Source organism: Bos javanicus, chromosome 19 (assembly GCF_032452875.1).
Source record: "Bos javanicus breed banteng chromosome 19, ARS-OSU_banteng_1.0, whole genome shotgun sequence".
NCBI lineage: Eukaryota > Metazoa > Chordata > Mammalia > Artiodactyla > Bovidae > Bos > Bos javanicus.
In genome coordinates, this window is record NC_083886.1 from 35,645,838 (window position 1) to 35,673,743 (window position 27,906).

The window sequence follows — 27,906 nt, forward strand, 5'->3', positions numbered from 1 at the left end:
ATGGAATGGAGATGTATACATTTGTTTATGAGTTGTCTGTGTCTGTTTTTGGAGTTGAAGGGGGTGTCAGAGACACATGGCTTGCAAAGCCTAAGACATTTGCTACCTGGCCTTTATAGAAAAACCTCATGGCCTCGGGTCCAGGGCATGTTTGCCCATCATGTAGGTGGTATCCTTCTGGGGACCCTCTTGCAGGTGCTTAGAGCCTGCACTCTGTTGGGGGAACGTAAATGACTCCTGGTCCTGTGTGATTACCAGCCGTTGTTCCAGCCGCTTCTTTCCAGCAGTTCTGTTCCAGTCTTGGTGGTTTCCTCCACCACCGAGAGAGTGCCTCTCAGTCTCCAGTTGAATCCTCAAGAGGCAACTCTGTGGCATTTTCTCTGTGCAGCCCTCTCCTCTCCTCTGTCCTGAAAATCCTGGTTTCCAGGCTCTGAGCAAACTTCATCTCCTCAACTCCGGGAGCCCCGGGACTCTGCTGTGTCCTGGAGGTGACTGAGGCAGTCCTGCAGCTGACTGCCTCATTTGTCTCCCTTCTGCCCAGGGTCCCTGCACTTGCTGTGCTGCCTGTTGGCCACGGCTTCACAGACTTTTCTGCCTGGTGTTTATTGCTAAGGCAGGTGGGTAAGTGCAGGCTCTGATATTCCCTTGTGGCTGGAAGCGGAATCCCAGGTCTTGAAGGCACTGTGCCCACTCTTAGGACAGTCTGCAGCAAGCCCCTGGTGTTCCTATGGGTTGCCCTCTGGTTGGCAGAAAAGGAAGCAGAAATGGTGGGCAGTGATCTCCAGCCTGTCCACCTGAGGGTGCTGTGGGTCCAGAGGGCTGGGGTTGGTTCCGTCTGCTGAGCACAGCTTCTGGACCCTGAATGGCACTGTGCCTGCATTGGTTCACTTCACCTGCCAATAGCCATGCAGGTGGGTGCTGCCATCACCCCACAAGGAAACTAAGGCCCTTCCTGAGGTCACACAGCTTTCTGGGAGGACAGTCTAGAGCCCACGCTGCTACCGTCCTGTGTCCACCTGAGCCTTAGTGACAGACCCAGAGATCCAGACCCACCTCTTGCTTTTCCAGGTGGTGAAAGTGCCCAGTGAATGCTGGGGACTTGCCTGCCGTGCGTCGTGTCTCTGGTGACCTCTGGGCTCCAGGGCAGGTGGGTGTGACTGTCTCCCCTTCCTCTGGGGAGCACTTTGAGGGGAGAGACCCCTGCTGGCCCCTTAAGCTTCTGCAGGCATCTCCGTGGTCTTGGAGTGGGGGCAGGCAGGACCAGTGCAGAGGGAAACTGCCCATGCAGTCCTGGGTCTCAGGGTCAGGCCTTAGAGAGACGGCATGCCACTCAGTGGGTTGCTATGGCTTCTCCAGAAACAGATGTGGGGCCTGCTCACGGCAGCCTTTGAGTCAGGGTTTGAAGGACGGGAAGATGTTACCAGCGTGGAGGAGGAGGGGAAGGTGCCTGGTCAGGAGGACGGTGGGCTCAGCTGAGGCGAGGTCTGGGGTGTGAAGGGAGAGGTTGGTGGAGTCAGAGCCCCTGTGGCTTCTGGGCCTCTGGGGAGAGATGCTCAGAGGCTGGGCCGTGGTCTTCCAGCGGCAGGGAGACCCCGGGTCGCCTCACCACTGCCCCTTCTCCCCCACCCTCCCCTGCCCACAGTGCACCTCTGCCCCAGGAGGGGTTCTGTGGTCACGGGGGTGGGGTCTCATGAGCAGCAGCGGGGGTGCCAGAAGCCTCAGGCTGAGAGTCAGCTTGTGAGATAGGAGCCCCAAGCTGGTGGCGCAGAGGGAGGTGGGGCAGCAGTGGTCAGAGCTGCCTCTCAGAACCCGTGGACACAGCGAGAGGCTGCGGCCTGCCTGGATGGGCTGTGTGGGGCACCCAGACCAGGCATAGGAACTTGGGGTTGCTCAGCAGGCACAGCCTTGGGCATCATCATCCCCATTTCACAGATGAAGAAACTGAGACCCAGAGAGGCTGCAGCTCACCCATCCCAGACGGCAGGCTGGGGTCCAGAGCTCCATCTCTCTTCCTGCCACGCCACCTGAGCAGGTCGTTAGGCAAGTGAACGAGTGGCTCTGTACCTCAGTGTCCTCATCTGTAGAATGGGGGCAATGATCCGCACCTCACAGCATGTCTGAGGACTAGACGAGGTAGCGATTGTCAGGCAGAAGTTGCTTTGGGTGGGGCACAGGGCCCCGGGTTCTCATCTGCAGTCTCTGACCCTAGAGACGAGCACTCAGGTCTCCAGGCCTCTAAGAAAGGTGGTGGGCCCCATGGACAAGCCTCAGACCCCACCCTCCCGAGCACCAAGACCCCTCTCCAGCTCCGCTGGCACCTGTACAAGCCCTTCTTTGACCCCTGGCACTGAGCCCAATGCCTGGGACCCCGTGGGGCTCCACTGGGGAGAGAGGGGCAGGCCCCAGCAGACCCAGCCCAACAGCAGGCGGCCTAGACCGGGCACCCACCTGCCCAGGTGTCGCGGAGAAGGCACATGTGGGGTGGGTCCTGCTGGGTCATGTCATGTCCCCCAGCCCGGGCCCAGGGCACATCCCCTTCTGGCGTTGTTGGCGGAGCCTGGACCTAGGCCTGCTCCAGGAGCAGTGTGTTAGCGGAGCCCTCCCCAGGCTGGCATGTGAGGCCATGCCTGCAGAAGGGCTGGAGTCACCATGGGGCAGGGGGTGGGGAGGATGTCCAGGCAAGAGGGTCCCTGCTGCCACCCCTACCCCACTCTGGGTCCCTGGGTTCCTTGGTGGAGCCCAAGGGTGTGCTGAGCCCACCAGCTCTGATGCCGCATCCCATCTGTCCTCTTGTCCACCCCCTCAAGCAGTCTCGGCCTTTGCATACATCCAGGAATGGGGCGCTCACTTCCTCTCAAGACCCCAGCCTATTTGGGGTCAGAGATCATGTCCCTCAGCTGGTGCTGCCACTGCCCCGTGGCCCCCCAGCCCTGTACAGACTATTTCTGCTCCCTGGGCTTGCCTGAAACACCCCTGAGGGACTCAGACAGTGAGTTGTGGTTCCCCAGGAGCCCTGGCTGGGGCCATGTGAGGAGGCTGCGTGTCTGTTCAGAGAGGGCAGGGCAGGGAGGGGCCCCCAGCAGTACTGGCTCTGGTACAGACGTGTGACCAGCGTCAGCAGGGGCCTGGGGCCCAGGAGGAGCCCTGCTGGGCCTGCAGGGGCCGCGTGAGCTCATAGGAGTGTGCGGGCAGGCCCTGGGCCACCTGCCAGGTGGCCTCCTGGCAGGGGTGGGGGAACTCTGGCTCCTCTGGGCCTGGTTGCTTTGAGCCTGCCTGTGCCCAGCTCACTGTGCGGCCCAGTGCACAACCCTGCCCGCCTTTCGATGGAAGACTCTTCCAGGGGGCTCTCAGACCCAGGATGGAGCCATGGCACTGGCCTTAGTGAGTGAGAGGGCTCAGCAGCACTGGACCCTGGTCTGCTGTGTTCCCCTTGCTGCCCAGTGGGGCAGGGAGGGCAAAGGAGAGAGACTGAGTGCCAGAGCCTGCTGACCACTGAGCCCTGCCAGGCCTGGCACCTGCTGACCACCCCACTCCCTGGCCCTGCACTACCAGGGCCCCTGCACGCCAGGCCTGGGCGTGTCTCAGCTGGACTGGGCTGGGCGCACTCTGACCTCTCGGTTCCACCCAGAGCCAGTCCCGAGGCTGAGGTCTGCTGCTGTGGCACAGATGTGGTCAGAGGACAGGAAGAGCACATGCACTCTGGACTCCGTCCAAACCAGACTGGAGAGGTGGCGGCGAGGGAGCCTGTCCAGGGACCGATGACCGGTGGGCGGCCGCAGCCCCCGCCTTCCTCCCTGGTGCTGACACGTCTGGCTCATCTCAGCTTCCTGAGGTGGCGGGTGGAAGGCGTGGCGTGGCCTGCCCGCCTTGGGAAAGCAGCCCAGGAGGGGAAACAGGACCGGGCTCTGAGCCCCGGGAGCAGGGAGGGCCACCCAGTTTTGTGGGGGCGGCCAGGGCTTGAACCCCAGAACTTGCCTCCTTCCCACTGCGGGGCCTTGAGTCAGCTCCTCTGGGCTCCTCAGCACCTTCCCCTTCCCTCCACATTCCTCACCTCCCAGTCACTGGGCTTGGTTTTCTGTGGTCTTGTGTTCTGGAAAAGGCAGGCCTGTGGACTGGGCCTGCCTCCATCCCCTGCTGTCCAGAGAGAGAGTCCAGCCTGTGCCACCCACTGGGCATCTTGCACCCTGAATGTCGGTCCTATGCCTGCAGCCTCAGGGCCAGGAGAGCCAAGGCCGCAGGGAGCAGAGCCAGAGTGGGCAGGTGTGGGAGAGGGTGGTGGGCATGGAGGCACCTGTCCTCCTGGCTGCGTGGCCTGACGGTCTCCGTTCCTCTTCGCAGGTGATTGCTGTGGTCATGGACATGTTCACCGACGTGGACATCTTCAAGGACCTGTTGGATGCTGGCTTCAAAAGGAAGGTGGCCGTGTACATCATTGTGGACGAGAGCAATGTCAAGTACTTCCTGCACATGTGTGAGCGGGCCCGCATGCATCTGGGGCACCTAAAGGTGAGCTGGCCAGTCTTTCAGTTCATTGACAAATTCTTGGAGTACCTGCCATGTGGGTTGGGGCTGAGCATGTAGAGTTCGGTGTCTAGGGCCGCCCCCCAAGTGGTCACGTGGCCTCTGCTTCGGTGCCCTGGGGACAGGACACTACCTGTCAAAGCCCACGTGAGGTGCTCCTTCACCAGTGTCTCAAAGCAGCCCATGCCGCAGTGGTTGTCTGTCTCTGCTTGCTCACCTCCAGTGACAGGGTGCTCACCCCTTGGCTCTGGCAGCTCACACGCCAGCTGGAGAACTTCAACTCAGGAAGTCCTAAGCCCAAGTCTGTCTCCACATCACATCCACCCGTAGTCTTTAGGACCCAACAGAGGAAGCTTCCTTGGGTTGAGGTCAGGGAGGGCTCCCTTGGAGGCTGCAGAGTTGAAACAGACTTGAGGAGCCAGTGGAATAGAAAGGGCCTTCCAGGGAGTGACACCGGAGATGGAGACGGAATTCTCAGGTTGGGCCTGGGTACCCAGCACTGCTTTGCTGTGTGTGGCCTGGAGCACGTGACCTCCCCTCTCTGGGCTCAGTGGTCCAGTGCAGCGGTCAATGGCCCGTGTGGCTGGGCTCTTCTGCTCAGACACCCTGGCATCTGGTGCCTTACTTGAGGCCTTCCTGGTGATTCAGACGGTAAAGAATTTGCCTGCAATGTGGGACACCCGGGTTCAATCCCTGGGTCAGGAAGATCCCCTGGAGAAGGGAATGGCAACCCACTCCAGTATTTTTCCCTGGAGAATCTCATGGACAGAGGAGCCTGACAGATTATATTCAATGGGGTCACAAGAGTCAGACATCACTTAGCGAAGAACACTTTGGGGGTGGAGGGAGCCATTGCTTGGCACCTGTGTGCAGCTTACTCCCCAGGGTATAGACCAACAACAGCGGATCCTGTCACAGCTCTTGTCCTGGGCCCTTGATATGGTTACTAGGCCTCCCCCTTGGCAGCCGGCAGGAGGGGTGGCTGTTCCACGTTACCAACTGGGGATGTGGGCACTGCCAGGTGTCACCCCTGCCAGTGAGCAAGGCATAGGCGCAGGGCCAGCACGAGCCCTCTGGCTGAGCATAGCTTCCAATGGGTCAGAATGCCTTGGGCAATGCCAGCCCTCTTAACAAGGGGCTGGGTTCCAGCGCCCATAATTAGTTGGCTTTGTCCAGTGACCCCCGTCCCAGCTGAGTCCTTTCAAGTGGGTGTGAGCTCTCCCGGCAGTGCGAGTCTCTGGCTATTGGGACATTTTTATGTGGTCTCGCTGGTGGGCTGGCCCGCTGTGGTGCCTGCCATGTAATTAGTACTGAGTGCCAATTCCCGGGGCGGACAGCTCAGGCTGGGAGGTCCAGGGTGTGGAGGAGGTAGCTTCTGAAAGGTGACCGCAGGGGCCTTGTCCTGTGGGCAGGAGATCACAGAGCCTCAGGGCTCTCGTCCAGCCTACTCCTGTGCTCAGAGGCCAACCGGCCCCCTCCTGCTGCACCTCTGCCCCGTGCCTGGCAGGGACCCTGAATACATCACAGCTGTCTACCTTCTGAGTCCCCCACTCCACGTACAGATGAAGAAACAGGGAGGAGGCTAGTCTGTGCAGAGGCTCCAGTGCCCCTGCTCTTCCAGCAGGGAAACCCTGATGCAGGTTCCTGGAAGTGCCCGGAGCTCCCAGAAGTGGGCAAGTGGGGCAGGCCATCCAGACCAGGCTTCCCAGGACGCTCAGGGAAACTGAGGCCAGAGGGAACCTGTGACTCGCCCAGAGGCATTCTACCAAGTTGGAGCTGAACTTAAAAGCCAGTGATGGGAGGTCGGCGCAGACAGGGCCATACACCCTTGGTGCCCAGTGTCCTGGACTGAGGCTGCACCTGGCAGGCGGTCACCCTGGTATTGTCCATGCGGCTGCCCCCCTTCTGGTGCGAGGCCCACCTTCCTGAGCCTCCAGGGCTCCGTGGCCACCAGGATACCTCGTTGGGTGGTTTGAGGGTGAAAGCAGATGAATGATGGCTCTGAAGTTGCTCTGAGCGACGGGTAAGCACATGGCTGCAGCAGCAACAGGAGTTACAAACCCCGGGCCCTGAGCTGAGGGCAGGAGGCTGGGAACAAGGCCCCAGCCCAGAGCGTGGCCCAGCCTGCCCCGCTCACCCCTCCCTGCTCTGCAGAAGATGGCGGGTCCACAGGATGACACACTCTGGAGCTAGACACTGTGGGTCGACCAGGTATTTTCACTGGAAGGAATGTGTGACCCTGGCCGCCTTGTTCTCGCCTCTGAGTCCACCCCCTCCCAGCCCGGGCAGGTAGCCAGAGGCTCCTGTTGGCCCAGCCCTGGCCAAGTGTCACCTTGTCGAGAGCCTGCCTCCCTGCCCGCAGGCTGGCTGGGCCCAGACCTGTCCCAGGAGCACTTCCTTTGCCGGTAATCCCGGGGCCCGCCCTTGGGCCTGCCGCCCCTGCCCAGCTCTGCAGTGACCTGCCCTCAGGTCATGGGACCCAGGGTGCAGGTTGTCCCGGCTAGGGTCATACTCACGACCATGGCGGTGCTGGGCGCCAGTCTGAGGGCAACGCCAGGGGCCAGGCCTGGGCCACAGCTCTGCCCTCTAGCACTGTAACCTTGGGCAGAGACACTAAGGTCTCTGGCCTCAGCCTTTTTGCCTGAAAATTAGGAATATTATCACTTATTTGGCAGGGCTTCCATGAAGAGTTAAGTAGGCCTGTGAGGGCAGGGTACTGGGTCCTGAACTCCTTTCCTTCCTGTCTGCAGTTGGGGCAGCCGTGGCCCCAGCTCTGGTGTGAGTGCCACAATGCTCCCCGCGCCCCTCTGAGCTGTGGTCTGGCTGGTGACCCCTCACGTCTAGCTCTCAGGGCAGCCCCCCAGCCGAACCCCTGAGCTGACACAACACTGTCTGAAAACAGCTGCAGTATTGCTTGGACTCAGCCCACTCCCAGGAGGTGGGAGGGTTGGCGCCAGCCCCTCCCCCGCCTGAGGCTCCCAGCTGTCCCCAGACCCCCGCCCGCCTGCTCAGCTGGGCCCTGACTCCCCCAGGCCCAGGGGACGTGGGCACAAGTGCCCACACTACACATGGGAACAGGCCTCGAGAAGACGACCCCAGCCTCTGACCCCATGCCCAGGACTGGGCACATCTGGGGTGACTCTGGGTGCTGAGGGGTGCCCAGGCCAGGGAGCCAGGCCTCGAGGTCACCACTTAGGATGGCACCAGAGCTGTGAGATGCCTGGCTGCTTGGAAAAGCTAGCTGGCTTTGTGCAGCTGAACTGGAAAAACCAGCAGCCACCCGGGCGAAGGCTAGACCCATTTCTGAGGAACAAAAGAACCCCACGCAGGGTGGCCATGGGAAAGTGCCAGCTGAGGATGTACGGATTCCAGCTCCTCCTGGACAGGCTGGTCCCCGCCCCCTTCTGGTACTTGGGCCTCCCCTTCTCCTGACCTGCTTTCTCGGACCCTGGCCTGGCTCTGCAGGGGACTCAGGGCACTTTTTGCTGGCCGTGACCCGGAGGGCACTGCGGTACCTGCATCTTGCAGGTGGCGGACAAGGATGCTGCTCAGCGATCGCAGGACAGCCCCCAACAGAGAACTGCCTGGCCCAGAATGTCACGAAGCCAATCAGCTTGGCCCCAGGGAGGAGCCAGGAGCGCCCCACCCCTGCTCTGTCCCCTGCCCCCAAGGGTGCATCACATCCCAGCTTCACTATTCCTGGGGGACGCCAGGGGGAGTGTTGGTTCCTCCTGCCCCATAAAACAGACCCTTTAGAAGAAGGCACCTGGGACACAGCTGTCTGTCCCCAACCTGGCCTGAACTTGCTGTCACCCATCAGCCCTGCTCAGCGTGGTCTCTGGACCTCCCCATGCCTCCTCCAACCCAGAAGGTGCCAGCAGGGCCTAGAGGGTGAAAGAGCCGCCAGGGTGCAGGTGCGGGTTGTCGTCAGTCCCTGGGGACTGGACCCTGTCCACTGGGAGGCCTTGGGCAAATCAGTCTGCTCCCTAAGCCACCTGACCATTGTGTATGGCCAAGCATCCCTGCCTCCCTGGGCCCGAGTCCACACCGTTCCAGATGTTTTCCACTCCTCTGTGTCCCTCCCGCTCCTTCTCTCTGAGTAGAAGGGAGAGAGAAGGGAGATGCCACTCCCATCGTGTTGCATGACACAGCCCTCCTTGTCCCCTTCAGTTTAGGGAGCAGCCGCTGAGCACCTAGCCCATCCCCTGATGCACTCAATCTTCACAGCAGCCCTGAAGCACGGGGTGGACAGGCCCATTTCACAGCTGAGAACACTGAGGCAGGGGGAGGCCAGCTTGCATCCCTTTACACCAGGACTGGGGCTGTTTGACCAGAGCTCAAGAGTGACCCACTTGCTCAGGGAAGGGGGGTCTGGGCTGGTCCCCCCACCTTCCACCAGCCCCATGTGTACACAGGAGACTCCGTGGAGCCCTTGTGCCCAGCACACCCTGCCCCGTCCATCCACCCTTGGGGCGGTGGCACCCTGGGAGTGGATGAAGCTCTGCCCAGCCATCTTCCTCTTCTGGCCCATCACTGCTCCCATACATATCAGGAAACAGGCTCCCGAGGATCCGGGGATCACCCAGGGCCAGGGCAACCCATTTGTGTCCCCCACCTGCTGTGTGCTCTGCTAGGGGCTTCCCAGGCTCAGAGACAATGCGGCTTTGTGGATCCTCCACTTCTGCTTGCCCAAGCTCTGGCTCCTGAGACGTTACCTCATCTGGGTCTGGCCCCACGGGGTGGGACCGGACCCACCCCCACCCAGGACCAAACAGCCAGGTGCTGCCATGGCGGGGAGCCACCACAAGCCCCTGCCTGCTGCTGGGCCCCAGGGCTGGACAGGCCTGGAGTGGTAGGCCAGGCCCCCATCACGCAGTCAGGGAAACTAAGGCCCAGAGAGGGTCAGAGAGTCACTTAGAGTCATACAAAGCATCGGGCGGAGCTGAGGCCTGCCTCCCCGACGGATTGAGACACTCTGAGCTGTAGGTGGTGACCTTCTGAGCCCTTCATGGGACAAGCTTCGGGGAGGGTGGGGGCAGACACTGGTGGGAGGGGAGTCCTGGCTGGGAGGGGAGTCCTTCAAGTCCTCAGTCCTTGAAGGCCGAGGAGAAGCTGCGGCCTGAGTGTGCCAAGCTCTGGGCCAGGAACCCACAGAAGCTGTGGAGCAGGGCTGCGGTCAGGCACAGGTGACAGGGGAAGGCCTCACACCGCCTCCAGGAGCTTTGTTCAGACTTCTGGTCCCTGAGCCTGTTTCGTGTTTGGTACAAAGTCACGGGCGCTAATTGTCCTGGGCCGCGGCCAGTTTCCTGCTGAGCTGGTTGTATGCAGACAGGCAGTGGGGGAAGCCAGCCTGGGAGCAGAGGTTTATCTGCCTTCTGGGCTGGGCTATACGGCCAGGTGGGCATCCCTGGAACCTGCCCCTCAACCTCTGTGGGTCCTACCCTGGGGCTCCCCAGGCAAGGGGTCTGCGACCCGTCACAGAAGGGACAGACGTGGAGTACCCAGGGCCGAGGGCCGGAGTGGAGACAGCCTCCAGGTCTTTTGTCCAGCCGGACTCAGGCCCCCCTCCTTCAGGCACAGAACCCTGCCCTCCACTGTCAGCCTTTGCGTCCTGTGAATGCATGCATTCTTCCTGGATGAACCCCCCGCCCCTTGTTCCCTACTCTCATTCCTCTGTGGCTCCCTACTGCCCCATAGGGTCTTTCATCAGCATCTGGCTGGCCCCACTCTGTAGGTTCCATAGCCCACCCTTCTCCCCCAAAGTCCTCCCGGTTCTCGGTCAGGCCTTTGTCGTCCTGAGTCTGGGGTGCCGCACCCTCTGCCCACCCTGACCAGCTCTTCCTTATCTGTCACACATCAGCCTGGACGCCAGCCTTCCCGGGAGGCTGCCCACAGCCGGGGTCATTACCTATCTGCTCCCCTCTCTCCAGTGTGGGCTTGTTGTCTCGGTCACCCCTTTGTGGGCTGGGGACCTCAGCAGGGATCAGTGAATGACTTAGTAAGCTGTCACTGGGTGAGGGTGACAGATGGGGGTGTTGCAGAAGGTGTGACAGGCCAGCACCCCTGGTGTGAACAGGGCCCCCCGGGAGGGAGTAAGAACTCTGTCACTGGGGCACGCAAAGGATTTCAGGCTCAGAGTCCCTGGGGCTTGTGTTAGAATTGGAGTTCCTGAGCTCAGTCCTCCAGAGTGGGAGCTGGGGCAGTCACGAGCTGGGTGATGCTTGACCCCCCTGAGCCCGTCTGCCTCTTGCCCTGAGGTTTCACGTCAGGGTGCCCTCAGTTATCCTCTCAACCCCCAGGTCTCAGCCAGGCCTGCCCTGCCCACCCTGGGGTCCCCCTACCACTGGGCTTTCATGCCTGCCCCTCCCTCCAAACAGGAAGCTCTCCTGATGGGAGGGGAGCCCGTCCCCAGATCCCAGCACATCCACAGACTTACAGAGAGGGAGGGCTCTGACGCCCAGAGAAAGGCAGGAGGAATCTAGCCTTGACAGGGGACTGGGCTGGACCAGGTCTGCCTCTGACTCCTGGGAGACCCTCTACTCCCTCTGGGTCTTGGCTCCCCTTCTGTGGTCTCTTGGGACCTCTCTGGCCGGCTCCTGAGCTGATTGTGCCAGCCCAGCAAGGGGGGATATGCCCAGGCAGGGGGTTGGCTCTGTGGGAAGAGGGGGAGGTTGCCAGGATCCCTGCCTGCAGGGCTCAGGGAACAGGGACACCGTGGTGATGGGGAGACGGGGGTGGGGTGAGGGGGTGGGCACGGCGGTCACCCATGCTGGGAAGGCCACAGATCTGCCCGAGTGCAGGACCCAGGTCTCTCAGGGCAGCCCCATACCCCACTACACAGCCCCCAGGCATCCGCTGGACCTTCCTGAAACGTGTCCACCTCCCCCTCCTGCTGGAGACCTGCAGTAGCATTCCCCAGGCTGGACCCATCTCCCCTACCCACCTTGGCCAGGACCCACGCATGCACTACCGCTTTCTCTAGGCCCTTCCTCTGTCTTATCCTTCTTGTCCACGCTTGCCTGGATCCCTCCCCAGGCCCAGGTAGGGTGCTCAGTGCTGGGTTGTGTAATTCCGTCTCCTGTCTCCAACCCAGAATCTCAGGGTGCGGAGCAGCGGAGGAACCGAGTTCTTCACGCGGTCGGCCACCAAGTTCAAGGGTGCCCTGGCCCAGAAGTTCATGTTCGTGGATGGCGACCGGGCCATCTGTGGCTCTTACAGGTGACTCTGGCATTCTGGGGGCTGGGGGAGAGGCGGCTCCAGTTCCCGGCTGGTTTCTGCCCTTAAGCCTGCCTATGACACCCTGGTTATTCTGGTTCACTGGTCCCCAAACTGCTGAGGTGTGAGTGGCACTGGGCCCGCCCGCACACCACCCGCCCGTCCCAGAAGCAGGCAGAATGACACTTTCCTCCGCCAGACTGTTGTTCCAGCCTCGAGGTGTCAGCAGCCCAGAGGTGGAGTGTGGGCCGGGCTCACAGGGCGGTCACTCTGAGAGCTGCTTAAGGGTGGGGGCAGGATGAAGCTGGCAGGGCCCAGCTCTACTGGGTCCATCAAGCAGGGACAGGGAGCTGGGAGGTGCCCACAGCCACACAGGGTGGGCGAGCAGATACTGATGGTGGCACAAGTCACCGTGCTGGACGACACACCCTGTCCAGGCTGCACCTCCAGGAGGGGCTTGGTGTATGGGGCTGCCTGAGGTCCCACACCAGGCCTGACCCTGGGGCTCCAGCCCCCTCCTCTGCCTCTGCTCCCTTCTCCTGAAACCCTTCTGTGGCTGCAGTCTGACGGACACTGGCCTCTGGGTGCACTGGGGTGGGGGAGGACTCCCTCATCCAGGGCCCAGACCCCACACCTGACCAGGTCCCTGTGTTGCAGCTTCACGTGGTCGGCCGCCAGGACGGATCGGAACGTGATCTCCGTGCTGTCGGGCCAGGTGGTAGAGATGTTTGACCGGCAGTTCCAGGAGCTGTATCTCATGTCGCACAGCGTCTGCCTCAAGGACATCCCCATGGAGAAGGAACCTGAGCCCGAGCCCATTGTCCTGCCCCCCTCGGTCCCGCTGGTACCCTCGGGCACTGTGGCCAAGAAGCTCGTCAACCCCAAGTACGCACTGGTCAAGGCCAAGAGCGCCGACGAGATTGCCAAGTCATCGTCTGAGAAGCAGGACACTGCAAAGCCTGCGGGGGTGCGGGGTGCGGTCCTCGCTGAGCGCCCAGGAGACCTCCCCGAGCCTCCCCTGCCTGTGCACCCAGGGCTGCTCAACCTGGAGCGGGCCAACATGTTCGACTACCTGCCCACGTGGGTGGAGCCCGACCCCGAGCCTGGCAGCGACATCCTGGGATACATCAACATCATCGACCCCAACATTTGGAACCCCCAGCCCAGTCAGATGAACCGTATCAAGATCCGAGACACGTCCCAGGCGGGGACTCAGCTGTGGAGGCAGAGCCAGGACCCCGGCCCCGTCCTCCAGTCCAGTGCCCCGCTGGACGGCATCCCTGCCGAGAACAGCCTCCCCCAGGGGGATGCCCAGCCACGGCCGCCTGTGCCCAAGCCCCGGACGGTCCCAGTGGCAGACCTGCTCGCCCAGGAGGGTGGTGGTGCTGGCTGGGCCCTGGAGACTCCAGAGGAGGAATCACCCCACAATGGGATGGACCATGGGCTGTCCAGGACGGCGGGCCCAGGCCACGCCGCGCTTCAGCGGCAACTGCCTGTGACCCCGGATGACCCCGACGGCGAGGGACAGGTGGTCCCCAACGGGCTGGACGGGGAGGAGGAGGAAGACGACGATGACTACGTGACCCTGAGTGACCAGGACAGCCTCTCGGGCAGCTCTGACCATGGCCCTGGCCCCCGGCGGGCCTCACTGGCCTCCTCCTCCGTGTCAGACGAGTATTTTGAGGTGACGGATCGCTCGGCCTGTCTCCGGAGGCGCCACTCGGAGCAGATGGCCAACGGGCCGGCCCAGGCACCCCGCCGACAGCTGAGCGCCCCCCATATGACCCGTGGGACCTGTGGTGGAGCCCTGGGTGACTCCTCATGGGCCCAGGGTCAGGAGAGAGAAGAGGCAGGCACCCAGAGGAGGATGCAGGCCGCACGTCCTGTGGACCAGGAGGCACAGGTGGGTCGGGGTCCTGGGAGCCCCACCCCCAGGACTGGGCACCCACAGGTGCCACCTGCTGGGCATCCGCAGTGCTGATGGCTTTCTGTGTTATGGGGAGATCTTATGGTGGGGGGTGGTAGCAACCAGGCAGGGCTCACATGCGGCAGGTCACTACCCAGCATTCCACAGAGGTAGCCTGAGCCAGGGACCAGGAGCCAGAAGAAGACACATGTAGCATGCCCAGAAGTGACAAGTGTGCAGAGTCACGCGAGTGGTCTGCTCCCGAGTTTGTGATGAGCGGATGGCGGTGCACAGAGGTGTTCCTTCACACCCCGAGGTCACACAGCAGTAGGTGGTCTTTGCCTGGACCTCATATCCAGCTACCTCCATGTGGATCCCTTTGACTGTGGCCCAGGAACCATGCCCCTCCCTGCTCCCCTAGGCCGGGAAACATCTTGCCTGTCCTTGGCCTCTCCTCCTGGCACCCTCCGCGTCCTGCAGCCCCACCCCCGGAGCGTGTCGTACCTGGGAACAGCACGCGGCTGATCATGCCCGGCATGACCATCAGGCCCATGGGCAGCATCTTGAGATAGCTGGCCAGGATGGAGCCCCCCTTGGCGTGGTTCAGGTCCCGGGCGGACAGTGACCGCTGCACGATGACCTGGGGGCAGGGGAGGGGGTGAGTCCCAGCTGCCCCGGATTCCGCTTCCGCGGGGCTCAGGGAGTGCGTGAGGTGGAAGCTGACCTGTCAGCCCTGGATGCACCCTCCCTGACCCCTGACAGCACCCCTGCTGGCTGGCTGAGCATCTGGGGCCCAGGTTCTCTCTAGGACTCAGTCTTCCCATCTGTCGAGCAGAGGAGTGTTGGTCCTGCCCGGCCTGTCACTCCGGCAGGCAGTTGTCAGGGCTGGAGAAGACCATGGAGCGGTGTCAGGGACCACCCGCCACACCCTCCCGCCACCTCCTGCGCTGTCACGAGAGGCCGGCAGGCTCATGCACGTGTCAGGAGTAGACACTGGTTCCAGCTGTGTTTTGTGTCCCAGGCAGAGGTCTGGAGCTTTAGGACCTGGGTTTGGGGAAGCTTGTGTGTCAGTTGTGGAAGGAGCTAGAAGCTGCAACATGAGGGTAATTTCTCATGCAGCCGCAGGCGACGCCTATCTGGGCCTCAATTTCCAGATCTGCAGAATAGGAGGGGGTAGTCGGAACTGATGGCATCTGAGATCCTTCCAGTTCTGACACCACGATTCTACTTGTTAAGAACATGGGACTTTAAACAGTGTTACCGAGATATGATTCACACACAGTTCAGCCACGTGAAGCATACGACTCCATGGTTTTTAGTATGTTCCCAGCTGTGCAGTCTATAACTTTTAAATGCAAGTATTTTTCGGTTGCTATTCTGCAGTTTAAATCACTTCCTGCAGTTCAGAAGTAGAAATTCTTTGTGATTTTCACTTATTTTCCAAACACACAATTTTGACAAGTGGCTCCTAGCAGTTGCCTCTGACATGGCTGTTGGTGAAGCAATTAATTACAGGGTCCCAGTCAGGGTGAGCTCTAAAATAGATGTTTTCCTGCTAAATCAGGCGGGGACAGAGCAATTTACAAAGCTCTAAGGGTGCAGCCAATGGAATCCACTAGAACATTCCTTGGGTTCACTTGGCGACTCCACCCTCCCTGGCTCATCCTCCAGCACCTTTTCATCAGCTGAGGAAAATTACCTACGCAAAGGGGTGGGAAGGACGCACGTGGGAAATAGAGGCTTGCAGACTTTTTTTTTTTTTTTTATCTTTGGCTGTGCTGGGTCTTCATTGCTACGCTTGGGTTTTCTCTAGTTGCAGCGAGACGGGGGCTACTCCTGTTGCGGAGCACAGGCTCTAGGCGCATGGGCCTCAGGCACAGGCTTAGTTGCTCCACAGCATGTGGGATCTTCCTGGACCAGGGATTGAACCTGTGTCTCCTGCGTTGGCAGGTGGATTCCTAACCACTGGCCAGCAGGGAAGCCCCTATAGCCTGTTCTTCACCAAGGACCTCAGGTGCTTCCTCGATGCGATCTTTCTCCATCTGTTCCCGGGTTCTTGCTTGTGTGAAGGTATTAAGCACCTAGCAGTTAGGTGCCTACTGGTCTGCTGCTTGGGGACAGTTACCATCCTGGGGAGCAAGTGCAGAATCACAGGGTTGTGCATAGGCATGGACACAAGCCTTTGTTTTAGGCTTTTGATGAAATCCACTTTGATGAAAGTGGATTTTCTAAAGGCTAGAAATTGCAAATGTCCATCCTAGGTGCCTCTAGGTGCCCATTTAGGTTCGGCACCCTTAAGAGAAACTGTCATGAGCTTCTTCAGAGGTCCCTCTAAACATCTCAGAAAATGCCCTGAAGATTGTAAACTTGCTCGATAAAGGAGCTCTGGATCAGAGATGGTGATCCCTGAAAATTTAGGCTTCGGTGCAATTTTCTTGTTATAGTCACCTCAAGATCCAAAAGCGAAAGTGTGTCCTTGGAGGCATACTCACACATTCTAACTGTGGAAGCCCATCCCATTCAGACTGAACAGCGCATGGACGGTGGCTGAGCTGCATACCGAAATAGAACTTTGGGACTTCCCTGGTGGTCCAGTGGTTAGCGCTGGGTTCAGGCCCTGGCTGAGGAGCTAAGATCCCACAAGCCTTGTGGCTCGACCAATAGAAAAAAACTACAGTACTCTGATCCACGACCTGCGGCAGCCTGCCTGGGAAACCACTGCCCTGATGTCTCTCAGAGCCAGGCAGGAAGGCAGATGGCTGTTTCCAGCACCCGCCCAGGAAGCTGCACGGTGACTTTGTAACGATCAGCCCCAGGTGACCAGGACCTAATTAATAACTGGCAGCTTCTCTAACTGTTGTCTCCAACTCGTCCTCCGACCCTGACAGTTCTCACAGGCGCCCCGTTTCAGTCTCTGCCTCCTGCGTCCCCAGGCTGGTGGCCTCCCGTCGGCGCCCCCCCCAGCCTCCCCTCTGTGCCTCTGCAGAGGTTCCCCCTCCTCTGCTTGCCTTTGAGTTTCTGCCAAACGTGAGGTATGGGAGCCGCCTCCCCTGCTGCAGTTCAGAATAAACTGCCTTTGCTTTTCTTAAAACATGGCCAGTGCCAGGCTGGCAGCACGGGGGCTGCAGGACAGGCTGGTTCCACCTCCTCTCCACCAGCTCTGACTTGGGACATTCCATTCCTCACTTTGGGCCTCAGTTTCCCTGTCTGCAGTGGGGGTGAGCTGTGGTTCTCTGTAGACCCTCCCCTTGATGTCCTGTGATTACAAGAGCTGGGGCTGCACTCCTCACAGGAGCGTTTCCCTGAATCCCTGCCATCTTCTGTGATTTCACTCCATACCCTCTCGGTGGCCAGGCCCGGGACTGGGGAGGGACAGTTATGGTTGCCCCACTCCACAGCTGGAGAAGTGGTGCCCCTGCAGACCAGGCCAGGACCACCGCCCCGTCCCCAGCAGCATCAGCACCGCTGCCATAGAGGCCCCGCCTGAGGCCGCTCCCTCTCCCTGCTCAGCCACGGGACTGCCCCGAAGTGCTGTGTCCTCGCCTGCAAGGTGGGATGTGATCCCCAACCCTCAGGGTTACTGCACATCCTGGATGAGGCCTCGTGTGGCCAGCCAAGCCCAGTTCTGGCTGACTGGCGGCAAGTCACCCTGACAGAGGGCCCATGTGCTGGCCCAGGAGCATTTAGATGCTCGCTGTGAGATGGAGACAAGAGAGGAGCTCATGGGAACGAGGGTGACAGGGGCTGTGCACTCAACATGGCGCCCGGTCCGCAGCAGATCCTGGAGGTTGTGGCCTCTGCAGACAGACCCAGCTGCTGCCCAAGAGGGACGGTCCATCTGAAACTACAGCCACGACAGGGGACCAAGTGCGCTCCAGCACCGCCGGAGTGGGCAGGCCCAGGGCCCTTCCTGTCTGTGTGCAGACGAGCAGCTGCAGTGGAAGGGTACGGCAGCCCCCAGAGGGGAGCCCAGTGCCTGGCCAGGCCCCTCCTCCTGTTTCATTGGTTTTGTTGGGTTCTGAGCGTCACCTACACGCTGTGGCCAAGCTGGGAGACACAGAAATGTCTGAAGAAGGTGAAAAGCATTCATGGCCCCAGCACACACAGCTGCTACGTGGTGCTGACCACACCGTAGGGCTGCCTGGATCAGGGGCTGAGTAGGACCCAGTGGATGGGTACCTGCGTGGTTGGGGATCTGGTCTGAGGCCCAGCGGTTCCCTAGGTAAACCCAGCCTGAGCAGGAGGGGGACAGGGAGGTTGGGCTGAGGCCAGGCATGGCCCCAAGCTCCTGGCACTCTGGACCCCCTTGGGGTCAGCAGTGCCTCTGCCTCCCCGTGTGACCTTCTTATCCAGGAAGGAGGCCGATCCAGCCCTGACCTCCAGGCCAGCCTGTGTGCTGACTCACTCGGCCTTCATGGGAGAATCTCCTGAGTGCTGTCCCGTCCCTGGACGCAGGGCCATGCCAGGCCCACGCTAAGTGGGGAGGGAATGAGAGGTGCCTGGTGAGGAAGGGGCTGCGACTGGTCCACAGGGCTGCCCGGCACCCCCTGCCCACCCTCCACTGCTGGCCTTTTGTCCAGACCCTCACTCACCAGGGCTGGGCTTCAGTCCTCCCAGGTGCTGGGCAGACGCCTGCAGTGGGTACAGCCTACAGGGACTTTCGGGCATGTGACCATGTCACTTATCACAGCTGGGGAAACTGAGGCCCAGGATCCTTCCCACCTGGATTGTGTCCCACAGTTACAACCCAGGCAGGGTCTCCTGGCGAGCACATGGAACACCTACACTTGGGAGATGCAGAGTGCCCCTCACCGGCTGGCACCCACCCTGGCCTCAGTGTCCTGTCCTGTGGATGGGACTGCTGGGCCCGCCTCCCAGGAAGTCTGTCCCCGTTCACTCCACCATGACTGGCTGGGTCGACTCCCAGCCAGGTGGCCTCACTCCCAGGGTGGGGTCCTTGTGCCGTGGTCCAGAATCAGGGACAGTGGTCAGTCAGGCCAGTGCCCCTGAGGGCCCCTCCCACCTGAGTGCTGCCTGAAGGTACCCACAGCCCTCAGGCAGGCAGGACATCATCTGCTTCTGCCCAGGGAGGGAGCGTGGTCCCCTGAGGCCACCTGGTGCCAGCTTGGGAGGGGGACCCCGCCCCCAGGCACCAGGCCCAGGTGGAGGCCCATCTGACCCTTTACAGATGGGGGAGGCAGGCAGGGGCTTGGGGAGGAGCAGGCACTGGCCTTGATGTGACCACAAGGGCAGGATCACTCCCGTAGTACCTGTGGGGAAACAGGCACAGAGGAGGGAAGGAAATGTGTCCAGGAGCCCCAGCTGTTGGGGGCAGGGCCAGGGAGCAAAACCAGGCATGCTCACTGCAGGCCAGAGCCCTCGCAAAGGGATGGAGCTGGCTCCAGCCCCTGGGTCTCACCTGTCCACTCTGTCTCCACCAGGGCCAGCGGTTTCACCACTACGGAGCCCCTGCCTCAGGCACCAGGGAGAAAGACGGCTTCCCGCAGCCATTGAGGACCCTGGGACCCCCGCGGTTCCGCCCCACTGCCGACGGTGCCCAGAGCTCTAGCAGGAAAGCAGGCCCGGCTATGGCAAGCCCCCAGCACTGGCAGGCCAAGAGTGGCCCAGGGCCCCGCATGTTGCCGGGTCCTGGGAGCCCAAGGCCGGCCCGAAATGCCAGTGCCCTGGCCAACAGCAGGGCCACCGAGGAACACCCCAGCCCCTTTGGAATCCCGTACTCCAAACTGTCCCAGTCAAAGCACCTGAAGGCCAGGACGGGTGGCAGCCAGTGGGCCCCATCTGACTCTAAACGGCGGGCCCATGCCCCCCGGGACCGCAAGGACCCCTAGCACCCCGTGCCCGGGCCCACACCGTCCATGGCCTCTGCCCAGCCTGGGCTCACCATGAAGGGGTTCCTGGGTCACCTGCACCTCCACAGGCACCCTGGAAGGCAGGAATGGGGGAGGGTGGCGACATGGACCCTCACCTGGTCAGTGCACCAGTACCAGGCGGCCATGATGGTCAGGCCGAAGGTCATCCCAGTCCACGGGAGGTCCGCGGTGTAGGGGTCTCGGAACATATGCATGGCGTCTGCCCGGGGCACGTGGCACGTGGTATTGGAGATGGTCCTGGATGGGACGGCCTGGGCGTAGGCCTCTGCCAGCTGCTCGTACCCGCCAATCTGCTCGAAAGCTACAGGGGCGGGTGGGATGGTGATGGTCAGCGGCCAGTGGCCGTGACTCCCGGCCCCACTGCCCTCATCTCACAAGTAACTCAGGAGTCTCACAAATACAGGAGACTCAACTTTTTCCCATTACCTTTCCCAATGTCTGGAAAGGTATGGAGATAGAGGGTTTTTAAAAAAAAGTGAATTCAAAAGACTATTTTATTTGTATTTAAAGTAATAATATTAAAGGAACATTTTGCACGTGGGCACCCCATGTCCTGCAGCCTCTGGATGCCCGTCGGCCAGGAGGGGGCCCCCCGCCAGGCTCACTGTCGACTCGAGGACGCAGACGCGTCTTTTCCTTGGCACTCGAGGACTTTCCCCAGTAGTTGGAAGGGCTAATGTCCTGACCCAGGGGCTTCCGAAGGATGAGACTTTGGTGGAGCTGAGAGTGGCTGGGGGGCAGGGGGGTATGGCTCTGAGACGGGAAACAGGGTCCCGAGAGGGCAGGAGAGCCACCAAGGCCACACTGCCAGCCAGCTGGCCGGAGCCGAGATCACGTTCACCACTCCCTGTTCTTTGTCTGCCCTGGGGTCTGGGCCAAAAGTGAGAGTCCCTCAGTTGTGCCCAACTCTTTGTGACCCCATGGACTGTACAGTCCATGGAATTCTCCAGGCCAGAATACTGGAGTGGGTAGCCTTTCCCTTTTCCAGGGGAATCTTCCCAACCCAGGGATTGAACCCAGGTCTCCCGCATTGCAAGAGGATTCTTCACCAGCTGAGGCACCAGGGAAGCCTGTGGCTTTTGCTTTGTCTGTGGTCACTGCCCCACCACCCCTAACCAGACTGCACCTGGCTGCCCAGGTGCTTTCCTGCAGTGGGCTCCGGGGACACAGGCCCCTGGTCTGTGAGGAGGCAGGTACACAAAGCCCAGGCAGCCCCAGGCCCAGCTCCCCACCCCCTCCCCACAGCCCCCAGCATCATTCCCACCCGGAGCCCAGGCCAGGCCGAGGTGAGCGCTCAGAGCAAAGGTACAGACACTAAACAAGGGTTCTGGAGTTTGAGTCTGGAAGAGACTGTAAAGGCCTCTGTTTGCCCTCTATGGGCTCTGCCTGGCTCTGCTTGCATGCTTCCCAGGTTGGGGAGCTCACTACCCCCGGGACAGCCCCCAAGCTTACCCCTCCCTGTTCCCAGACCAGGAGATGCTGGTCTGAATCCCTTCTTCCCACCCTGCCTTTGTCCTGCCTGCCACAGCACTTCTTGGGGTCTTGTACAAGGTTTCAAACAGTGGGGGCAGATGTCCAGGCAAGTATGTGGTCTCCCAGTGGTGTGGGGGCACACCACCCACAGCCCCACCTCCCATAACTGAGCCAGGGTGGATATGGATGGCCCTGCTTCCTGCGTCAGCTCTGCAGCCAAACACCAGCCAGCTTGAGCTGGTGACAGAAGTGCCACAGGGCAGCTGGGGTGAGAGGGGAACAGGCTTCTGCCACTCAGGGGAGGCTGGCAGGGGGCTGAGGGCCCCACAGCCTGGCCTCGTGGGGACACCCACCCCCAGTGCCGACATGGGGGGCCTGCTACTAGATAGGCTCACGGCCCTCACCTTTGATCGTCAGGATCACGGCCCCCGCCACCATGACGAGTGTCTGCAGGGCGTCTGTGTAGATGACAGCAGTCAGGCCCCCTGCAAGTGGAGATGACAGAGCTGGAGGCGCCTGGCCTCAACCGGGGAGGGACGGGGAGGCCACCGAGCTCTGGGAGGGACAGCTGTCCCACACCCGTGCCCCTTGCCCTGGCATAGGTGGACACAGCAACCAGGCCGGCTGAGCAGCTGCAGAGGCCCATGTGCCGGGCTCAAACCGGCCAGGTCCCAGGCTACAGGAGGAGGTGCCCGAACCCCCACGGGCTAGCTTCCAGTTTCCCGTGTGTCCCCGGGTGCTGCACCTGCAATGGTGTAAAGGGCCGTGATGGCGAGCATGATGACCGTGGACAGGTAGAAGTTCCAGCCCAGGCAGATGTGCACGAACAGGGCCCCCGCATACAGGTCAATCTGGGGACGGGAAAGAAGCATGTGTAGAGGCCCAAGGCGACCCCAGGACCCAGAGCACCACGCGCCTGCCCAGTGGCCTTGGAAGGGGAGACCGCCTCACCCACCAGGGGCTGGCCTGAGCAGGGGCGGGCATCCTGGCTGTAGACAATGGTGGGCAGGGGACATTGCTGATGTTAATAAAGTCCTAAGCGCCCCCTACCCACCAGGGAGCAGCTTGTTGTTCATTTTGGCTCCTGCCTGGGGATGGAGGAGAGTCCTGGAGGGCTTCCTTGGGGAGGAGTGGGTCTCAGAGCACAGGACCCTGTGTCTCAGTCTCCAGACCCACGTCTTTCTGTGTAAAATTGGTCCCTGTGCTCTGTTCCTTGTTAGGCAGGGCCCCCGAGAAGAGACCAGGCTTACGCCGGCCAGGCTGGGGGAACAGAGGGGTGCTCTTGCTTATTGAACTCTCCCCATGGGGTTGAAACTGAATCCAGGACCATGTCTCAGGCTGGAGCTTGATCCCAGGGGCTGAACTGGACTCAGTCCTGCCGTCCCAGACTCTGGGGAGCACAGGACAGTCAGGGCTCTGGGGTGAGCCTGAGAATATCAGTGCTGGAACAGGCCTTACAGACCACACACACACACCTTCACTGTGCAGTGGGTGCCCGGAGAAGGAGGGAGGACCCCGTCCTGCAGGACCCAGGGGCTAGACCAGGGGCCCCACCCCCAAGTGTCCAAACCTGCTTCATGTCAGGAAGATACTCCAAAACACAGCCTGTGGGGCCAAGAGGCTCCAAAGGCCACGGGTCAGCTGCCACATGGGGGACAGTCTGCGTGAGGCCAGAGCACCAGCCCAGCTAGGGGTCCAGCAGCCCTGCTGAAGTCAGGCTCTCAGGCCCCTGCTTCGCCAGGCTCCCCCCCTCCCCTCTCCTGGAGCAGAGACCAGCCAGTGTGGGGATGCTGACAAGCTGCTCTAGGAACAGTGGCCCCTCACTCTGCCCCCACCCCTGGCAGCGAGCCAGAGCAGCCCAAGCTGAGGAGCCCAGAGCTGTTGAATATAAGAGCAGGAAGGTCTCTCCAAGCCCCACCCCTCTTACCCCGCTCCATCAGACCAGGAACAGGGAGGTGAAGGGACCTCCCCATGGTCAGGCCCTGGCAAGTATCAGAGATGGGAGTGGCCAGGCAATGGGAGCAGGGGGCGGGTTCTAGAAAGTAGAGGAGACATAGGTTCTATCCCTGGTCTGGGAAGATCCCACAGGCCTCAGGGCAACTAAGCCCATGCACCACAATTACTGAGCCTGTGCTCCAGAGCCCGTGAACTGCGCCTACTGAGCCTGCGTGCCACCACTACTGAAGCCCGCGTGCCTAGAGCCTGTGCTCCACAACAAAAGAAGCCACTGCAGTGAGAAGCCCCTGTCCTGCAACTAGAGAAAATCTGCACAGCAACCAAGATCCAGAACAGCCAAAAAAAAAGAGGCCCCTCCCCAGACCCTAGTCACCTCGGAAGGGAGCCCTGGTCTGTGTGCCCAGCCTTCAGGCTCTGCCTTTAAGCCCAAGTGACTCTGGTCACACCAGACTGGCTGCTGTTCCATGCCCAGCACTTTGCTGCCTCCAGGCCTCAGCTCACCCAGGTCCCTCCGTCCAGGAACATTCCCATATCTGCATCATTCAGGACTCAGCCTGCCCCCGACGCCCTGCTTCCCAAACTGCTCTGCAGCCCAGGGACTTCCTTCCGAGAGTAATGGTTGGGCGGTGGGGACAGCAAGGGCATGGGTGTGGAGGAGGGACTCGGGGACCCTGAGCGGCCTCTGTAAAGGCTCCTGGTGCTGCTGGAGGCCAGGTAAGTGTGCAGTCAACTTCAGGCTCCAGGTTGTCCCCCAGCCCCATCGGACCCCTCCTTCTGCTGAACTCTGTCCTGGGGGCCCAGGCAAGCTGCAGCTGGGTAGGAGCTAAGAGCCCTGGGTCTGTGAACCTGGTGAGCAGGTCACCTTACCTCCTGAGCCCCAGGGACCCTGTCTGTAAAGTGGGGGGTGCGTGTGGAGCACCACCGGCATGGTGCTCAGCCCCTACCAGCCCCCTGGCCTCTGCAGACCCAGAGCAGGGGAAGCTGGGGTGGGGCAGGTGGGAGCCCTGAGGGAGCCGCTCCACTCCACAGGGGGGCACACAGGTGCAGAGGTTTGAAGCAACTGGCCTCGAGCCCCTAAATGACCCAGGGTGTCAGACCGGGTTTCTCTATTGTCCAGAGTGACCGGCCTGGAGCACACAGTGATGAAGCTCAGCTACCCTCCAGCCTTTAGGCCCCCTGGGGTCATCTGGCGGTTCTCTCTGTAGACTAGTGTCCCTGCCTGAGGCTGGCAGCAGGGGGCCCCTATGGTCTCTGAGCAGGCTGGAACTGGGGTGAGTCCTGGGCATGTGGACACACGGGGCATTCCAGGGGCTCCGCCCAGTGAGGTCAGGGCCTCAGGGGCCCGGTTGGGCTCCAGAGCTGCAAACAGCTTCAGCCCAAAGCCTTGGTCAGGGGAGCCCAGTCCCTCCAAGGCCTGGCCTGGCAATCAGCATTCCCCCTGCTTTCCTCCCACTTCATCCATGCAGCCCTAGCCTTGACATCAGTGGGTTCCCTCCCATTTTATAGGTGGGTAAACTGAGTCACCTGGGGCTTCCCCAGTGGTGCTAGTGGTAAAGAATCCACCAGCCAATGCAGGACATGAGGAGTTGATCCCTGGGTCTGGAAGATCCCTTGGAGAAAGCAATGGCAACCCACTCCAGTATTCTTGCCTGGAGAATCCCATGGACAGAGGAGCCTGATGAGCTACAGTCCATGGAGTCACAGAGAGCTGGACACGACTGAGCGACTGAATGATGACAACTGAGTCACCTCATCACAAAGTGGGACAGTGATCTGGGCTCTAACCATGGTCTCTGCCTGATTCACCCTGATCACTCCCTAGGTCTCCACCATCTTGTCTGTAAACAGGGCTGTGCACAAAGTGTCCTCTAAGGACTCTCCCTACTTACTCCCCCACCGTTCTGGACACCCTGTCCAGGCTCTGAGTGTGGGATGTGAACTCTGCCTCAGAGCCACCAACAGGACAAACGGGCTGGGGGACCCCTTACGCCCAGAGGTTGGCCTTGGCAGACCCTGCCCCTCACCTCTTGCCCCTGTCTGCTCAAGTGCATCCTCCGGTGGGGGAGGGTGGCGGCACTAACACAAGCCTGACGTGTCACCCCTGCTCAAAGCCCCTGGGCTCCTTGGACACTCAGATCCCTTACTCACCTCTTACCAGCCCTCTGGCCTGGGGTGGGAGCAGCCCCCGAGAGCAACATGCAGCCTCGGTCCGGCTGTGTGACCGCTGGTCAGTCCCAGGCCCGCTGCTCCCTGTCACCCCCCACCGGCTCCTCCTCTGGTCCTGAAATGTCTGACCCCTAGGGTCTGAGCCCCCTGCCATGACCACCGCCAAAGCATCCCACACCACCCCCGCCTCCTTGGCGTTTGCCCTCCCCATCAGCATCCCTTTCTCCACTAGACCCCAGCTCTGTGCCATCCAGCAGGAACGCCGCCTTCTCTTCTGAGGTCCACCCCCTGTGCTATATCTGCACCCCCCACCGTGCTGAGTCCCTGCTTCCAGAGGGGCAGGGGGCTCAGGAGGGGCAGGAGAGGGAGGAGGAAGCACATGGGAGCTGTCCTGGAGGGCAGCAGCGCCCCCTCTAAGAGAAACCCCTGGGGGAGACCCTCTTAGGAGAAAAGGCAGGGCCGGCTTACTAACCAACCCCCCTCCGGAAACCCACGCCCACCCAGCAGGGGCCTGGCAGCCCAGGTGGAGGCCTGGCCGAGGCTCCCGGGGGTCCCGGGGTCGGGGTCGTGGAGGAGGAAGCCCTGGACACCCCTGCAGAAGCTGCCAGGCAGGAGGGAGGAACCAGGCTTGGTCTGTGCAGGGACCGCTGTCCACCTCTGAGCCGTGCCAGAGCTGGAGCAGCTGGATGGCCTCTGGGGACAGGCTGGTGATGGGGACTCAGGAGGGAGAACACAGGCCTGGAGTGGCCATGGAGGCCCCATGGGCTTGGGACCAGCTCCGCCATCCTGGCTTCCTGTGAGACCCAGGATGTGGACAGGATGTGCCCAGGCCAGGTCCCCCAGGGAAAGGGGAGTCAGCCTGGCAGTGGAGCTGACAGCCACTTGCCACCTTGGGCCAGAGACAGAAGGCTCTGGGCGCCCCCTAGTGGGCACTCCTGGCTGGCCAGAACCAGGACCCAGAGCCCAGACAAGAACCCAGGGGCAAAGCAGGAGTCACAGGGCTCCATTCTGCCCCCTCCCAGGGCCCTGGTGCAGCTGTGTGATCCTGGGCAAGTCAGTGTGCCTTTCTGGGCCTTGGTCTCCCCAACTGTCAGACAAGGCAGAGGCTGATCAGGGGCTGTCAGGTCACTTTGAGGGCCCCAGAGCAGGGATGTTACGGCTAAGCTGGCCAGAAGCTGGTGGGGGAAGGGATGGCTCACCGATATCTTGGTGAAGACGGACAGCAGCAGTGACAGGACAGACAGGTACATGCGAATCCGCTGGCCCCCGTAACGCTTCTGCATGTATTCAGGCATGGTGACGATCTAGGGGCATAGGCCGGCGGGCTAAGCTCAGTGCTTCAAGGCCACAGCTAGCAATTGGGCCCGGAGCATCTCACAGCCCCAGTACCAGGCCTAGAATTCCAGGCTTACACTTCCGATCACATGGTGAGGGGCTTAGGCTGGGCTGTAGCAGGCTGAGACAGGAGGGATGCATGGGGGGCTGTGGCTGGGGGCAGGGGACAAGTTGGAAGGCTGTTATAACAAATCCAGATGAGCTCTGGCTAGATGGGGAAGTACGAGACTGAGACATCCAGGAAATGTGAACCACCGGACTTAGTGACGCCCAGCTGGGACCAAAGAAGCGGCGTAATTGAGGATGTGACTTGCAGCCCAGGTGTGCAGTCTGTGTGCTCAGGTAGATGGAGCATCCTCCTCCAGATGCAACATGCAGGTACAGTAGAGACCAACAGACAAGGCCCCTGGGCTGAGGGCCCAGGGGACCTGACTCCATGGGTCGATAGGAATGTTAAGCTGGACTAGAAACAAACCCAGAGCTGAGACTTGTGGTTTCACTTACCAATTCATGTGTGAAGCCAGGGGTCCTGCCCATCGCCACCACCCACTCCACCCCAGGCCTGGCTGTCCCGAGGCCCCCAGCTGGGCTGTCCCTGGGCAGACTCACCTCGGAGGAGAGGTAGATGGGCACAAACACCCATGCCAGGGCCAGCAGCACATAGGTAGCCTGTGGGGGTCAGAGGCAGGTAAGGATAGGGCATACAGGGTCAAGAACTGTCCCCGCGTCCTCTCTGCAGCCCTGAACATTAAGGATGATGGCCGAGGCTCAGGGCTCCCTGCCTGCAGCATTCTGTAGACCCGACTTCCCCATCAACCCTGTCTGCCTGGATCTTGGCCTTCTGGGTTGCTGGGTACTGCCTCTGGCCATGGAGGGGTGGGCTCTGATGCGCACCATCCAGCACCTATCAAGGTTGCTGCCCACCCCACCTGACTCCCACCCACAGCGGACACCCGCCTCTGGAGCTCACATTCCACTCGAAGCCAGCCACCGCCAAGCCTCCAGCCGCTCCCGAGCCCGCCAGCCCAATGAAGAGACCCGAACCCTCACTGCTGGCAAAAAGGGAGGCTCCGATCTGGAGGAGAGAGAGGGGAGGAGCTAGCATCAGTCATGCCCTCTCCACGCCTTCTACCACCTGCCTCCCACAACGGCCGCTCAGGGACCCCTGCTGGCCTAGGCCCCATCTCTGCCTCCTTGGCCCGGCCTGGGGGTGATTCTGGGTGTGAGGAGGACACAGGAAGTGACAGCAGGGATGCAGATGCAGGCTGACCTAGGGGTCAGATGTGGCCCTAGTGCAAGGAGGGGTGGGAGAGGTTGGGGGGCACTCACCGGCCACCACGTCATGTCCCGGCCGGCCAGGAAGTAGCCTCTCACTGTGTTCCTGCTGGCCCGGCAGGAGGACTGCAAAGACAGGGGCAGGAACTGGAGCCTTCGCTGGGCCAG

At 61.2% G+C, this 27,906-nt stretch overlaps 2 protein-coding genes across 2 annotated transcripts in view; one reads left to right on the plus strand and one right to left on the minus strand.

The window, feature by feature from the left end:
* FAM83G (family with sequence similarity 83 member G) overlaps positions 1-22,055 on the plus strand; it is a 30,610-nt gene extending 8,555 nt beyond the window's left edge. The window contains exons 2-5 of the mRNA XM_061391190.1: positions 4,339-4,506; positions 11,615-11,739; positions 12,394-13,639; positions 19,084-22,055. Coding sequence (XP_061247174.1) covers positions 4,339-4,506; positions 11,615-11,739; positions 12,394-13,639; positions 19,084-19,491 — 1,947 coding nt within the window. The 3' untranslated portion in view covers positions 19,492-22,055. The remainder of the gene's footprint in view (positions 1-4,338; positions 4,507-11,614; positions 11,740-12,393; positions 13,640-19,083) is intronic.
* The window catches only part of SLC5A10 (solute carrier family 5 member 10), a 55,084-nt gene that overhangs the window by 24,044 nt on the left and 3,134 nt on the right, over positions 1-27,906 (minus strand). Inside the window, exons 2-9 of the mRNA XM_061391191.1 lie at positions 27,793-27,864; positions 27,434-27,538; positions 27,073-27,132; positions 26,328-26,432; positions 21,752-21,857; positions 21,411-21,491; positions 19,629-19,834; positions 14,147-14,282 (exon numbers count right to left, since the gene is read on the minus strand). Coding sequence (XP_061247175.1) covers positions 14,147-14,282; positions 19,629-19,834; positions 21,411-21,491; positions 21,752-21,857; positions 26,328-26,432; positions 27,073-27,132; positions 27,434-27,538; positions 27,793-27,864 — 871 coding nt within the window. The remainder of the gene's footprint in view (positions 1-14,146; positions 14,283-19,628; positions 19,835-21,410; positions 21,492-21,751; positions 21,858-26,327; positions 26,433-27,072; positions 27,133-27,433; positions 27,539-27,792; positions 27,865-27,906) is intronic.